General features: G+C 38.4%; 1 protein-coding gene across 1 annotated transcript in view; it reads left to right on the top strand.

Moving 5' to 3' along the window:
• Positions 1-15,499, top strand: part of ETV1 (ets variant 1) — a 74,249-nt gene that overhangs the window by 8,584 nt on the left and 50,166 nt on the right. Inside the window, exon 6 of the mRNA XM_014937861.1 lies at positions 4,460-4,510. Within this exon, the coding sequence (XP_014793347.1) occupies positions 4,460-4,510 (51 nt within the window). The remainder of the gene's footprint in view (positions 1-4,459; positions 4,511-15,499) is intronic.

Below are 15,499 nucleotides of genomic sequence, written 5' to 3' on the forward strand. Positions count from 1 at the left end.
CCCTGGAGGGCAGCCGAGCTTTGGGGAAGCAGTTTGTGACCGGGGGGAAAGGAAGAGTTAAATTTAAGCCCTTTATAGTTCGCTTAACTTTTCATTTATTAAATAGGTTCCTGGGCCAGGTCTGCGCTGCGTCTTGAGACAAAGCAGTGAAATCAGTGTGTTTATGCCTAAAGTTCAAGTTTACTTTGCTGTAGCTTTCTGGAAGGGTGTGACATGAAAAGCTTGTGGTTGGGGCCACATGGTTCATGCTGGACTGTGTTTTTGTGAATGGAGGCAGGACTCCAGTTCTGACTGCTTGTCTTGAGGAATGGCTTCGGAGATCAGCTGTCTCATTCACTGGCAGAAAGAATGACTCATACATCTTCTGCCTTGTTTGGCTCCAGGTCATTGTTACAGTGGATAGAGCTGGTTTTAATTAAATATTAACTCCTTTTGTCCTGGATGCTTGTTAATGGGGACTTTTTTATTTTTGTTTACTTCCAAGCTAACAGGCCCTAGTTTTAAACTTTTTTTTTCTGGGAGGGGGAAGGAAGGGGGGGGCAAATTGCTTTCCCTTTGCAAAATGAGCTGTCAGTTCAGCTTTTTAAAGCTCTAAGAACTCCAAAAAAAGTATTAAGTATTTTTGTGCGGTGAACGTTTGCTTTTGGCAAAGTGATTTTTAACTCGGTAGGTAGTGGAGCTGTAAAACCTGAACCCATAACATCCTCAAGATCATCGTTAACATTTCGGTACACTTCCCAAACCCTCTTGAGACATTAGAGCTATAATCAGGAGGGGAAAAAAGAAAACTTTTGGTAATAATCTAGGTTGAGCTGGACAGCTTGTGCTGCAGATGTTGTCTGCTTCAGGAGTCGGAGACTTGATGGCTCTGAATGTGGAATGAACTAATGTGGCTGCTTCTGCTATTAGCAGTAAAAGCCACGTGCTTAATATCCTTCAAAACCTTTTATTAGTCTTTTGGAATATACTTGCCTTCTCAAACCCCCATAATTAAGTAGCTGAGGGAAATATCCTTGTTCAGTTAGATGGTCATTTCAGAGATCTTTTTCGATTTTCCTCTGACTGGCAAAGTGGGGAGGAAAAAAAAAAAAGAGAGAAAAGTTTTGGTGATTTATGCATCATGTCTTGTGTTGAGTACGTTAACAGAAGACCAGTGAAGATTTTATGGCAGTGTTTGTGAATAAAGAGGAGATGAATGGGACACGTGTATAAACGTGCAGGCAGTCACAGCACCCCAACTCACATTCTCCTTTCGGACACCGGGGTTGGGGTGTCTTTACCTGTCTGTTTAATTCACTACAAAGCCTGCCCTGCAATTAATTACCCGAGCTCAGGTTACGAGAGCCCTCTTCCCTTTGGGTGATGGGACAATGTATCCCAGTGATTTTCCTTCCCACAGCGAGGTGCTGGTGGGAGAAGTGTGTGTATTGGGATGCGGGTGATCATGTGCCACTTTCAGTTCTGGTTTAAAAATAATACCAGATTAAACAAAAGAATAATTCAAGTTCTCATTTCCAGCAGTTAGCGGGTCCTTCTAATTTCTTTCTATAGGCTTGCAGCCTCCTTGCTAAGGTACTGATGCTCCTAAAATTAGATTCCAGTAGGAAATGTGTGTTCCTGGGTTGAAGGTTTTGGATGTTGTTGTTTGTTTTGTTTATATTTGGCAGAGTTCTAAACACTCCTTAACTTGCTGTATTACTTTTCCTACAGAGGCTTTTAAGGTTATGTCAATATTGTATTTAAAATACATTTTGACAGTGTAGTGTCCACCTATTTCTAGAGTACTGATAAAGCGATGCGCCTTGATCTCTGTTAAATATGCCTTCGTAAATTTTGGGGATCCGTGAAGGAAGTATATTTTTCTTGTTTACTCCAGACCAAATCAGTGGTAATGACAGTATAAAGCAATATACTGATTTTTCAGGACGATTCAACCACACGTATTTTATTTTTTTTTCTTACTCTTTGACTTGGGAAAATAAACCCGCTTCATTTACTGATACATACATATATCTCTACAACACATTTGTTCTGGAGTAAGTCAAATTAAACTGATAAAACCAGAATAAAGTGTCGGTAAAGCAGTCCGGTGCATGGAGGCTGCTCTAGAAAGTTACATAAGATTGCTGTCCCAGTTCTGCAGTCGTTAAATGTGGCCTCCCCATTTCAACAGGAGGGGGCTTGTTTTCTTTTAGGCTTTTTCAGATATCCTGGATTCACAAATTAACACATACGTACATACGTAGATATGTATATATATAAAAAATACATGTGTATAAAAAATTGGAGCCATACTAGCCTTCTCGCTGCATTTGAAAATGATAGCTGGCTTAAGAAAAATGTGTGGGATGCGTCTCCTGTAAACAAGAAAGTACTTGATACAATTGCTTTAACTCTGAATGTACTCACAAGTCCTTCGAAAACAATTGGAAATGTAAGAAATCCTTAGGAATTGATTTTTAAGTAGGATACCTTCATTTCATGATTGGATTCTTCTGTGACAGTCAAATACTTGGCATTTTTGTAAGGAAAATGCCTAACGTTGACATGCAGTGAATTTATTGAAGTATCAAAAATTGCAAGAGTGTTAGTATTTGGGCTCATATTGTCCCCAAGTTAATTTCTGGTAAAAGTCCCGTGGTTTCTCTGGAGGAAAGAGAAACGTAATGCATCAAAAATAATGGCAATATTCGGTTTGGTAAAATACATGTTTTATACAGCTTCAAACTTTGAGGAGCTAACGTGTCCTCAGAGGTACTGGTTTCTTCTGAAAGAACAGGTTATTAAAAAAAAAAAAAAAAAAAAGAATAGCAAAGCAACAATAGCTACGCTTTTTTTCATACTAATACTAATTGCACTTTGTGTATTTGTCTTGCTCACACTTCTTTTCAAATCTGTGTTTGCAGATTTCCCAAGATCATTTATTCTTAAGGTGTACTTACTGCAATTAAGACAATAGGACCTTAAACATTTATTTTAAAACTGAGAGCAAATAATTTTTTGGTATAATGAGCCTGATTCTGAACTTGGAAAAAAAAAACCTCTCAGTTAAGTTATTAGAAATATTTCCTGAGTTAAGGAGTGGAGATCTGGTCCATGAAGAGAAGTGTAGTGCGCATTCAAAGTAATTGTGAGTAATTATATTTAAGTATGTATTTTAAAATCAAATATATTCTATTAAAACTAGTAGCGCTTGCACATATATAAAGGGGAGCGTCTGCTTCTTAAACTTAGAAAGTGTTCTGAGTGGTGTTAAAGTTATGTTTTTATCATTTAATGTATTTAATGGTGTGATGTTCGCTGTTTCGATAAAAGATTATATAACCAGTATTTACCTCTCCAGTCTTGTTGGGAAACCGGATCACGGCAGATGTTAACTTTTAATTAAGACCATATGAATTATTTGCTTATGTTTAGACAAGAACTGTGTAAATGGAAATATTTTCGGACAGATAATTCCGAGCAGCTTGTCCGGGAGGATTCCAGTTAGTGTATGTTGAGGAGCAGCTGCCCAAGTTGAGGGAGGCTGAGCTGGATCTCTCTCGGGAGGTACCCAGAACCAGTCGTCCTCCGAGGATGCTGCTTCTCAGCATCACGTTCTGCAGTTATTCAGTTGTATTATTCACCTATAACAGATGTCCAGTGGCCGAAATGGCCTAAATGAGTTTACAACACAGTACGAGAGATGCCTTAGGTACACGATGAAGGGGAACTGTGGTACCACAGATGCAAACTTACACATCAGCAGACCGTGAAACGATGGTATTTTATAGCTCAGGTTTGTGATGAAAGTTTCCTACAAGCAAAGATGATCTTCCGCAAGGTGAATGGATGTTAATAACGATGCCTGCTTTAAGGAAATATTCTTTTTTTTTTTTTTTTCCGATGTCTGAAATGTTATCACTGCACCACGAATTCCATGGTCGGGTAAAACAGTTCTTTTTGAGTATTTAAAAGAATAAGCAAAAAAAAAACCAAACACAAAACCCTACCGTGTTGGCGGATGGCCACGAAGAATTGGAGTCGCCTTTGAAGTGAAGCCGAAGGTGTGGTAGTTTGGGGTTAAAGATGCATTAAGCGTTAAAACACTAGGATTTGGGTTTATTGGGAGTGAGGCAGGGCCAGTGGCAGTGCCAGCCTCCCCGTCCCCATCGCTCCCCGCCGGGGCTGCTCACGGCTTCACCCCGGGGATCCGCTGGTACCAAAATGATGCCCTTGCCTGACTTTCCTACCTAACAATGAGAAAAAAAACAAACGTAATAAAAATTCCTAGTTTTAATCTCGGCTGTGCTTCAACTTAAGCACAAGAGTTTTTATTTATGCTTTAATGGCTTCTTTTAATTCTTTTCTCATTTTTGTTTTTTTTTGTCTGTTTTTTTTTTGTGTTGTGTGTTTGTTGTTTTTTTTTTTGTTTGTTTGTTTGTTTTGTGTTTTTTTTTTTTTTTCCTTTCTTCCTAAGGGGTACCTGACAATGACGAGCAGTTTGTGCCAGACTATCAGGCTGAAAGTTGTAAGTATAGTCCAAATCATCACTTTCCTTCAAAATGACGTGCTTGTATATTTATATTTGGCTGTCGGTATTTGTTATTTATTGTGTCATCCACGGTCATGTGACAGCTCCTTTCGCCCCGTTGGTGACATCAGCACCATCAGTAGATAAAGCCAGTGGCCAGAAGAAGTTGTTGGGGCTGAAGGTGTCACCTTTAGCAGGTGTTGGGGGGGTGTCCTCTCCTGCAATTCCCATGCCCCCCCCCTCCTCCCCAGCCTCAGAGAAGGAAGGAAGGAAGGAAAAACCCAGTTTGTGGAGGTGTGGGGAGTTTCTGTGTCCGAGGAGTGGGCAGAGGAGCGTGTTGAGTTGGTGTGGATCAGATGGTGTGGGATGGAGGGCGGCACCTCCGCTGAGCAGAAATGGGGCTCCTCGGTCCTCCTTTTGCGCGTAAACAAATAGATAAAATTCTCCACGTAATAAATCAAATGCAGCCACTTGCTGAAGCTTTTTTAAGTCCTCTTAGCACGTGGCATTTAGTTGCTCAGACAAAATTTCCCTTTGAATGGCGGGAGTCAGGTTAAGCTGGATGCTTTGCTTTGCTTGCTACTTTACTTAACATGTGCCCAAACTCACTGTTTTTTTTTTAAGCCTGTACCCCTCAAATCTTGCATTTACCTGCTGAAGCGCTACTGTTGTGTTAAATGCTGGCTCCCCTTGGCTGTGTCTGATGTTCTGGGTGGTTGCAAGGGCGTAGTAGAGAAATGGCATGAAAAATGTTATTTGACTAAAATCACGGAGTTCTTGGAGCATCTTTGTGCATCTTTCTTCTTCATGGTGAGGCTTCTCTCCATCGTCAGAGGTCTCTTCTGAGCAGTGCCTGCCGATCGCGGCAGAGCGCACGGTGGCTTTTCCGTTTTGCTAAATAACTTAAGTAATTTATCCTCTCAGAGTGAATTACTGCAGCTCACTAAACCAGATAGCTGTTAAATACAGCATTCACCTACTGAAATGTTAGGATTAAAATTAGAGAGATTAGAAAGAATTGCATTAAAATAGTCTTTAACGCAAAAAAAAACCAAATTTAGACTTGGTGAGTTTTCTTATAAATCTTTTAGAGGATTTTTTCCAGTTATTTAGAAACTGTGTTAAGAATTTATTAGGAGTATTCATAACAGCATTTTCTGGGTAAAAAAGGAAAAAAAAAAAGATTTTTTTTTTCATTCCTGGATGTATAACTGCACAGCAACAATTTATTTCAGTTTTACTTTAGAAGTTCCTGTACATATTCCAATCAACAATCACGGTCTTTAAACTTTTCAAGTTGTCCTTTGTAACAGTTTGGGTTTTTTTTTTTTCACTTCTGGCTTCAAAGACTTTTTTTTTTTGGATATGTTAAATTATACTATGAAAACCAAAGCTATTCTGTTAGTTGAAATTCAGATACGTTATCCTACATACGGCGCTGCGTCCAAATATAGTCATGTATGCATACGTCCTTTGTGTAAGAGTACAAAGTTCACTTAGGGCTTCTATTAACCCACAATTATCGTTACACAACAAGTCAATGATTCTTGGAAAATAATTTGTGAACTGTGAATGAAAAGCTCCATTGAAGCTGGTCGCTGCTTCTGGTGATAAAGAAATTCTCCAAATATGGCTATTTTATTAATGCTGTTGTATTTCAAAGTTCCTTAGCCACAGCTTACACAGTATTATCAAAGGGACATTTATTTCTTCATTTCAGTTGGTTTCTTTATCTTAAGTAAAGGTCAGGAGAGCTTCCTGGAGAGTTACTCTGGCAAAGGTTATGGAGTTTCAGACATAGGCTTGGATATAATGTATGTAGCTGTGGGCTCTGTGAAACGGGAGCGGAGATCAACATAACCAAAGCCGTGGGGAAATTACTGCTGCACAAGCAGCACAATTGTGGCTGTTTTCTCTAGGATCCAAACCTGCCTTCAAACTCTATTATAATGACTTACTATATATAATCTATAGGTCTGTACAGTACTCACCCTGTTACTGGCAGGAGCACTTGGTGCTTTTTTTTTTGTTTTTAAAATAATATTCTGATTTATTTTTTTTTTAAAGATGGGAGAGGTTGGGCAAACTTTCATAGGTTCAGTGTTTAGTACCCTTAATTGAGTTCAAAAATGGCCAAGGAAAGAAGCGTAAAGCAGATTTGTGGTCTTGAGTGGGAACTTGTAAGGCTGAAAGGGGTGGTGAGAAACTTGGGTACCAGCAGCGGGGCTGGAAAGCTCTGGTTCAGGCTTTCTTGCCTCCAAATCATCAAATCGGTCAACTCTTGAAGCAAAGATGTGGAAGGTGGCAGAGGGACCGATACTGCCAAGATCAAGTGCTGTGGGTCTTGTGTTTCTTTTCTGTAATAATGATTTTAACGAGTAAAACTGCAGTGGTATTAGTAACTAAGGGAAACATTTAGTTTAGATTAGATATACAGTCCACTTCATCCACGTAGGGATTTAACTTCAAAGCTAGCTTGGGACCATGAATGTTTCAATTATGAGTTGCTATTAAACTTCAATCAGTTTTCAAAAAGCAAACATTATATATATATATTTATAGTTAGGCGTGGGCTTTAGATATTATGAGTGAGATCAACAACTAGCATAACTTCATGCGATATTATTGACGTTACTGCAATTACGCATATTTCTACAAGCTCAGGATCCAGCATGTCAGGCTTCCCTTTAATGCTTTAAACTTCACTTTACCTCTCAAAAGTTGACTTTCTTTTGGTACTCCATTATGTCTTCCAGAAAGAGGTCCTTCCTACCATAATAATCTTAGAAATGTCTGCACTTCCAAACCTTTCCTTTTTTTTTGGTCACAGCATCCAAAGCCCCATCTTGTATTTACTTTCTATTAATTTTTTTAAAAAACTTTGAATACCTATGACAAGAAACCTTTTTTTGTAGTTCAACTCGGAGTGAGCAGAATAAGGAATAGATAACAACTAGCCTGTTTGGATGAAATTTGAAAAACAAATAGCAGTTTGGTTTCTCATAACCTGCTTTTCTGCAATGACTGAGCTTTTTGAGTTCTTCTTTTTTTCGGTCACAGCATCCAAAGCCCCATCTTGCATTTACTTTCTATTAATTTTTTTTAAAACTTTGAATACCTATCACAAGAAACCTTTTTTTGTAGTTCAACTCAGAGTGAGCAGAATAAGGAGTAGATAACAAAAGATAGATAATGAAATTTGAAAAACAAATTGCTGTTTGGTTTCTCATAACCTGTTTTCTGCAATGACTGAGCTTTTTGAGTTCTAAGGGAGAAAAAGGTGTATTGGAAAGAATTTTTTTTTTTTTTTGGCTTGCAATTAAACTGGAAAAATATCACAGTTACATATTGAATAGTGTAATTTTCTTACTCTTCTCACTTTCATTCTTACAAGAAACAAAAATTCCACAAAAAGGAGGATTGGTCACTTTTACAGGTGTTTACTTGGAAGCCTTGTGTCGGGCAGGTTGGTTTTGCCCCGTTCTGAATCTGCTTCTATCCTTCAGCTAACCTGTTTGCTGTGTATCCAAGTTACTCTTCTTTTAGCAATTACGTGACAAGTTGTATAAAGCAAAAATGCAAAATCTCTTTTTCCAAAGAGGTGAATGCTTGTTGGTTTTGTTTTGTTGGTTTCTTTTTTAAAATCAGCATTCTGTATGTGACACTTTTTCTTTTTTCCAAATTCTTACCTGATTCATAAGGCTTAGTTAAGCTGTTTTTCTGTATTTACAAAGTCAGTATTCATGTGTGGAGAAGGGTGACCTGTGTTAACTTCCTCAGATAAGGTTTCCTATTGTTTCGAGTCCATTTTCATATACTGAGGAGGAGCCAGATCCTGAACTGGTCGTAATCAGTGGCCAGGCTTTCAGATATTGTAGAACGACGAGGACTTTCCCATCCAGGTGTGTATTGGAAAGAATGTTTTTTTTTTTTTGGCTTGCAATTAAACTGGAAAAATATCACAGTTACATATTGAATAGTGTAATTTTCTTACTCTTCTCACTTTCATTCTTACAAGAAACAAAAATTCCACAAAAAGGAGGATTGGTCACTTTTACAGGTGTTTACTTGGAAGCCTTGTGTCGGGCAGGTTGGTTTTGCCCCGTTCTGAATCTGCTTCTATCCTTCAGCTAACCTGTTTGCTGTGTATCCAAGTTACTCTTCTTTTAGCAATTACGTGACAAGTTGTATAAAGCAAAAATGCAAAATCTCTTTTTCCAAAGAGGTGAATGCTTGTTGGTTTTGTTTTGTTGGTTTCTTTTTTAAAATCAGCATTCTGTATGTGACACTTTTTCTTTTTTCCAAATTCTTACCTGATTCATAAGGCTTAGTTAAGCTGTTTTTCTGTCCTTACAAAGTCAGTTATTCACGTGTGGAGAAGGGTGACCTGTGTTAACTTCCTCAGATAAGGTTTCCTATTGTTTCGAGTCCATTTTCATATACTTCAGCATTTTGTATGTGACACTTTTTTTTTTCCCCCCAAATTCTTACCTAATTCATAAGGCTTAGTTAAGCTGTTTTTCTGTATTTACAAAGTCAGTATTCATGTGTGGAGAAGGGTGACCTGTGTTAACTTCCTCAGATAAGGTTTCCTATTGTTTCGAGTCCATTTTCATATACTGAGGAGGAGCCAGATCCTGAACTGGTCGTAATCAGTGGCCAGGCTTTCAGATATTGTAGAACGACGAGGACTTTCCCATCCAGGAGTCAAAATGAATAGAGTGCTCAAGTTTGCTCGAAGTCAATAGCTGTTGAGGTGAAGATTGCTTGCTCCCATTGTTTGGATGGTTTCTATGACAGACACAAGAGGAAGTAGGTAGGATTTGCTGATGTTTAAAAGGATGTAGTTGGCAGAGAAAACTTGGTCTTGTCAACAATACACTGATTTGTAATTCGACCTTGGTACAACTGGTTATAAATGGGGATTACCCCGCACCAAACCAGATTGCCTAGTGTCTTAATAGCATAATTGTGTTTTGTTTTGTTTTAAGAATATGTATTTACATTGGTCTGTTATTCTAGAGTTTGTTTTTTTTTTCTTCATCTTTCTTCTTTCGCCCAAAAATGTAGGTTACTCGTTTAAAATTCATGATAAACTCTTAGCTTTTTACTTTTTATTTGATACTGAATTTCTGCTAATGTGGGTTTGTGCTGTGCTTCACCTTTTTGGTCGTTTTCCATCCTCTTTCATTTTCTTCCTGTATTGTTTCCCTGACCGTCACAGCCTTAACTTAACACTGCCAAGGGGTAAATGTTAATGTTAGACCACAGCTGTTGACAGTAAATGGGAAGGGCTGGCTGTAAAATCCCTGCTCCTCCATGTCTGATTAAACTTTAAGAGAGGAAAAATACTTTTTTAGTAGTGATTTTTGTCGCTGATCTTTCATGACCTTTATTCTTTCTCTTACCTCTGTCTTTTTTTTCTTTTCTTTTTTTTTTTTACCTCCAGGTTTAGCAAAGGAGCTCTTTCAATGTAGATGCCAGGAGCCTTAAATTATTCAGGGATGTGCTTTTTAGATGCTCTGGCTTGCAATCTTTAAAAGCCTGTTAAAGAGAGATTCTTTACATAGGCTTCAGGTAGCTGTATTCTTCTGTCATTTTAACTAATGGCTTAGGATATTCCAAATGCAGTCTAAATGAGGAAAAGCTTTAGTATTTATTTACATGTTTGCAGTATACAAAATCATGATTTTTTTTTTTTTTGCACTATCAGGTGAAAAATGTTCAGTTTGTTTTATTTTCTTCTTTCTGTGTCTTAAATTTCAAAAGCGAATTTTAGAACTAGGAGCACACTTTCTGTTTGCTGCAGTGTAGCAAGAGCTGGTGAGCAGTCGGTAGAGCTTAATTTTCACTAATTTTAACACGTTTCGGAGAAAACCCTGGACACAATTAAAACAAAGCAGAAAACATCAGAAAAATATAAGTTTTGATGGGCCCTACTGAAGTTAAAAGGAGATCTGTTTACTGGGTTTATTTTTGTTTATGATGCAGAATAGTTTAATTTTGCAGCTTCTTGAAAAAAAAAAATTAGTGGACTGAAAAAAAAAGACAACTTCTTTTTCTTTTTTTTTTTTTTTTTAACGTGATGATTCACTGCGAAGGCAGCTGGTATTCACGTCTCGGTGGTGCACAATGTCCTAGAAATTGCAGTTGGTAGTGTTTTGGTGTTCTGTGCATGGCAAGTTGCACACACCAGCATGTTTTCAGGTTTGGGGGTTTTTTTTATTTAACAAATTCCTTCTTTTTTTTTGTTTTTAGAGCCTGTGTGGCTGGATTGACCTTGTCTTTAGGTGTAATGCAAGTCCGGCAAATACACCTACAAGGTGGTGCTGGTTATTCTTGGTGCCATTCCCTGGTGGGGCTTTCTGCTGCAGCTGTGTTTTGTTTCTTGCCACTTAGTCTTGAGGCTGCTTCCTTTTCCTAGGTCAGACTTTGTCAAATAGAGAGACATTTTTATGTCTTAGTCCGTGCCCAGCTGTGAGGGATCCTTTCTGAAGGGCTGTGAGAGTCGGGCGGCTCCGTGGCTTGTTCCTGCCCTTGGCTTTGCATGACCTTGGGCATGTTGCTTAACATCTTTGTTTCTGGGTTTGAAGTAGGTACAGCAATGCATGTATCATCCTGCTCTGAGATACACAGCTTTCTTAATGATCACTTCTCTAGACATCTCAAAAAGCATTTTACAAAGGGAGTCCAATGCAAGGGCTGTTGTAAGAGCTGGAGAGGTCAGACGGAGGAGTCGATGCTGACCACCTTATCTCCCTTCATAGTTGCCTTAGATAGCCTCACTTCTCTCATTGTGTCCCTGAGCGCTTGTTTCCTTTGTTTAAAGCAGGACTGAAACTGTTACCAGCTGGTAACTTTCCTTTTTTTTTTCTTCTTTTTTTTTTTTTTTATTTCTCATTCAAAAGAAATTAGGAATTGGTTGTGGGCTCGTTTTGTGGTTCATGGCTGGGCATTAGCCTGTGCTAATATGGATATTTTTTTTCTCCCTCTTCCTCAAGAGGATTTTTGGAAATATTGAAATGTGCCAAAGTCACGACCTTTTCCATAACTGCAAGGTTTAATTCTTGAAAAAGTTTTACCAAAGGCAGGCTGTCGACCGTAATGCCTTTAACTTGTGATTCTGATGGCAGAGAATTTGTGGGTTTGCTTTGATTTTAATGAGAAGTTTCTGTTTATTTTGCTTTTCTCCTTTTATTTTTATACTGAATTTCCAGCTTTGAAGGTTCTCCTGGACTGTGGTAGTGGCTCACAGACTGTGTAAGTGCAGATGGTGGCAATAGCACCGTGAAACAAATGACAGGACCCCATCGAGTGCGTAGCTTTTGATTTTTATTTTTATTTTTAAAACTTCTAAGGTGGAAGCTATTTCTTTCAGAGTTCCCATGGAGGAACCCAAGCAGCTGGACGGGGCTCTTCTTGTGGGGTTTTGTCCCCCTTCCCTGTCCCCTGCCCTTCCACTGCCGTGTCCCTGCTCACCCAAGCTGACTTGGTTTCCTTTCCTCGGAGCCCCATCCTTGTTTGCTGTTTTATTGCAGATTAAAGGCTTAGGTTGCATGTGGAGGTTATCAGCTAATGAATAAACTTCAGTCATCCTGTCCTGTGATAAATCTGTCTCGTAGATCAAAGATGGAGCGTGTAGACCTTTTTTTTCTTTCAAATGGTAATTTCTTAAGGCTGTCAGATCACTTCCTAAGTTCTGTTTACATAAAAACAAAAACATTAAACATATTTTATTCAAAACGTTGAATTTTCAGTTTTGAAAAAAAACTTCCATTTCCTCTCTGAGGAAGCCTCCCCTCCTCCTTTTCCCCATAAGGACTCGGTGAAGATCCCATCTGTGGAAATACAGGCGAGCCTCACACTGTAACTTGCAGTCACGGCAGTATTTTCTTAACACTGCAGTTATTTCTGTTGTAAAACAGATAGTTGTTTAGTTAATTTCATCAGGAGTATGTATATGTATTAGAGCATCTGTTGGGTTCCAGTTGTATTAAACAAAGTATGCAGAAATTTGTTTCAACTGCATTTTCACACAGAAACCAAACAAGGCAGATTGAAGGGTCTTTGTGATTCTATTTTGATACAAACCCGTTATTCTCCTTACGCTGCTTTCCGCACGGGTTTTTTTTGCAAAATGTGTTTTGTGTTCCAAGAGCAGCCGAAATAATGATTTGAAAATCCACGAGCTGGGAGATGACGTGAAACAAAGAGGCAGCCTGCAAGCCGAGTCCATCCACTTCCATTTATCTCATAGGTTTCTTTGGTTAAAATGATAACAGTCCGTATCATTTTTTTTTTCGTCTTTTTTCCTTCTGCTTCCTACCTCAGCAACTTAAACACAGAAGTCAGGCTCTCCCACAGACTGCCGTGGAGTTTTCCAAGGTGGGGGGAAAGAGAGGGAGGAGAGAGTGACAGTCCTCAAACCCTCAGTTAAGCCTTGGAAAGCTTGTCACCCTGTAAGCATGTGGGGAAAACAGCCCTTGTTTCAGGTTCTGTGTCTTTTTGGTTTGGTCCTGTGCATTTTGGTACGGGGAGGTCATTACAGTGGAGCCACGTATAAGCTGATAAATATGCATAAATAATGATATTTATTATTTTCTTTTTAGTTTTAGAAGTCAGTGTTTTTTTTTCTAGGAATGATCTAAACCTGGTCTAAACTGCTACATGGCAAACTGGTTGCTTTTTCAAGGCATGTCTTTTCCCTGAGAATGATTCTTTTCTTTTCACTTATTCTTCATGTTCTCCTTGTCTTTGATACATTGCTCCTACCCATTTCTGGATTATAGTTTGACCTTGATGAGGTGAATAGAGAAGTGAACTGTCTTGGTAAAGGATATCTTTATTCTTAACGTATCTATTTGTTCTGTAAGCTGAGGATTATGCATGTTAGAAGAGAGTGAATCATTAGCAACTTTATTTCAGGTTGTCTTTTTTCCCGTGGCTGTTTATGAACTTATTCAGCAAATGTGGTTGCCAGTAAGTTAATGTAGTGAAATATTTTTTAGCAGTGACATTTACTGCCAAGTCCTGCAGTCACCGAATAGGAAGGTTACTGACTGGCCAGGTTTTTGTCTTTAAATTTATATATTATGAGTCGTCATCAAGGACATCTGAAAAATTACATGTGCAGAAACGATTCCCAGTCTTGCTAATTTGATCCTCTTTGCTCAAATGTTGTTTCCTTTCTGCTTCTAATGTATACCTAAAAAAGATAAACAGTTTAATTTTCTTTAATACTCTGTCTTCATGCTGAAAGCGAGTCCAATGTTTCCTTATTAACCCATCCGTAAATAAAATTTCACATGACCGAAGCACTAACGTAAATGGAGACAAAAGAGACTTGGAAAAGTGTCAGTATTCACTGAAGACCAAAAGTTTCAAGCATTTGGGATTAGAATTTGGGAGTTGGATTTGTACAAGTGTGTGTGTATATACACAGTGTACACTCAGTGCGTGTATATATACGTATTCTGTATATACATGTCTGTATATATATATGCATACATGCATATAGGAAAAATACCTGCTGTGTAATTGTCAAGTATTACTGATTGCGTGCATCTGTAAAATAGTGATATAACTTAAGGAACAGCTGGGTTCAGAAGAAGTGTGCAGAGAGTGTATGGGTAGCGTATGTTCAGTGGGAGTCCCCTATACAGTAAGAACGCTTTAAGTACCTGCAGAAGCCTTAAATATCTGTGCTGAGAGCCAGAGCCTGGCTGCAGGTGGTCAAAATTCCACCCCGCTCCACAAAGAGCACTTTGCTAAGAATCTTTGAATAGGGGGCTACTTCTTTTTAAGTCCTGACTTGACGTTCCCAGAGGTAACCACTTCTGACAATGGCTTCTTTGTTTCCCTGTTGAATCAGTGATAAAACTTGGGAGCTGAATTTTATTGTTGACTTATTTCAATGGCCCGCACCTTTTCCAGTGGAGACTGTGGTTTTTGCAGTGGTTTCTGCTAGTGAACTGAAGATTTAGATTTCAGCCTCGCTTTACTGAACCACAAACTGGTTCGGTTGGAGTTGCCTTACTGGTGAGGATTTGTGAAAATTTAATGTTGAAGCATGAAGGATGCATGTATTTAGAGTGGTGACAGTCTCCTTCTTCCAACGAAGTAAACAAAAATCCCATTAGCTACCCTGAGTTAGTGTATACTTCTTTGATGAATGAATAGATCTTTTTATTGTTAAAGGCAAAATGAAATTAAAAATTGTCTTCTCAAAATGCAATTTTGTTCCTTTTAGTGCCCGGCATTGAGAGTTGCTAAAATAAAAACAAATTGTAAATAATCTTTTAAATTAGTTGTTTAATTCATGCTGGAGAGAGCTCACTGTCTAGTCCATGTCATTATTTATTGGCTTCCCTTCCTTTTGCATATTCTTGAGTAGATAGCTGACAGACAGGCGTGATTATCCTTAAGGATAATCTTTTATTATGATGCTCTTTTATTACGAGGATATTCCTGTTTTTACAGGGAAGCAAACTGAGACACTGGTTATGGATCTCTCAAGGTAGGCTCCTTAGACCGAGCTGCTTCAAACTAGAATCAACCTTCTGTTGATTCTAGTTTATATTATTCTGTTTATATTAAGAACAATAAATGGCAGAACCAGAGATTAAATCCAGTTTCTTTCACTTTCTGTCCAGCTGCAAGCAGAAGATCAGCAGCCTTCTCATCTATAGCTGGCTCTGGTCATGAATACATCAGAAAAGAACTGGGAAAAAAAAAAAAAAAGCCTAGGTTGATGTAACTTGAAACTTTTCCATAAGAGAGAGGAAAGAAGGCAGAATGCGATCCTGTTTGTTTTCTGCTGTGGGCAGGCTTTTCTAAATACCAAGTTGGCGATACCTTTAAAACAATAAATAGAAAAAATACAAAATCGTTACTTCTAGCAAAAATACTTGTTATAATTTGCAAAGTTTTCTTCATAATTCTGTTTCTACAAAACCTATTAAAATCCAGACACGAAACCCTCGAACT

The sequence above is a fragment of the Calidris pugnax genome, unplaced genomic scaffold (genome assembly GCF_001431845.1).
Source record: "Calidris pugnax isolate Ruff unplaced genomic scaffold, ASM143184v1 scaffold11, whole genome shotgun sequence".
Taxonomy (NCBI): domain Eukaryota; kingdom Metazoa; phylum Chordata; class Aves; order Charadriiformes; family Scolopacidae; genus Calidris; species Calidris pugnax.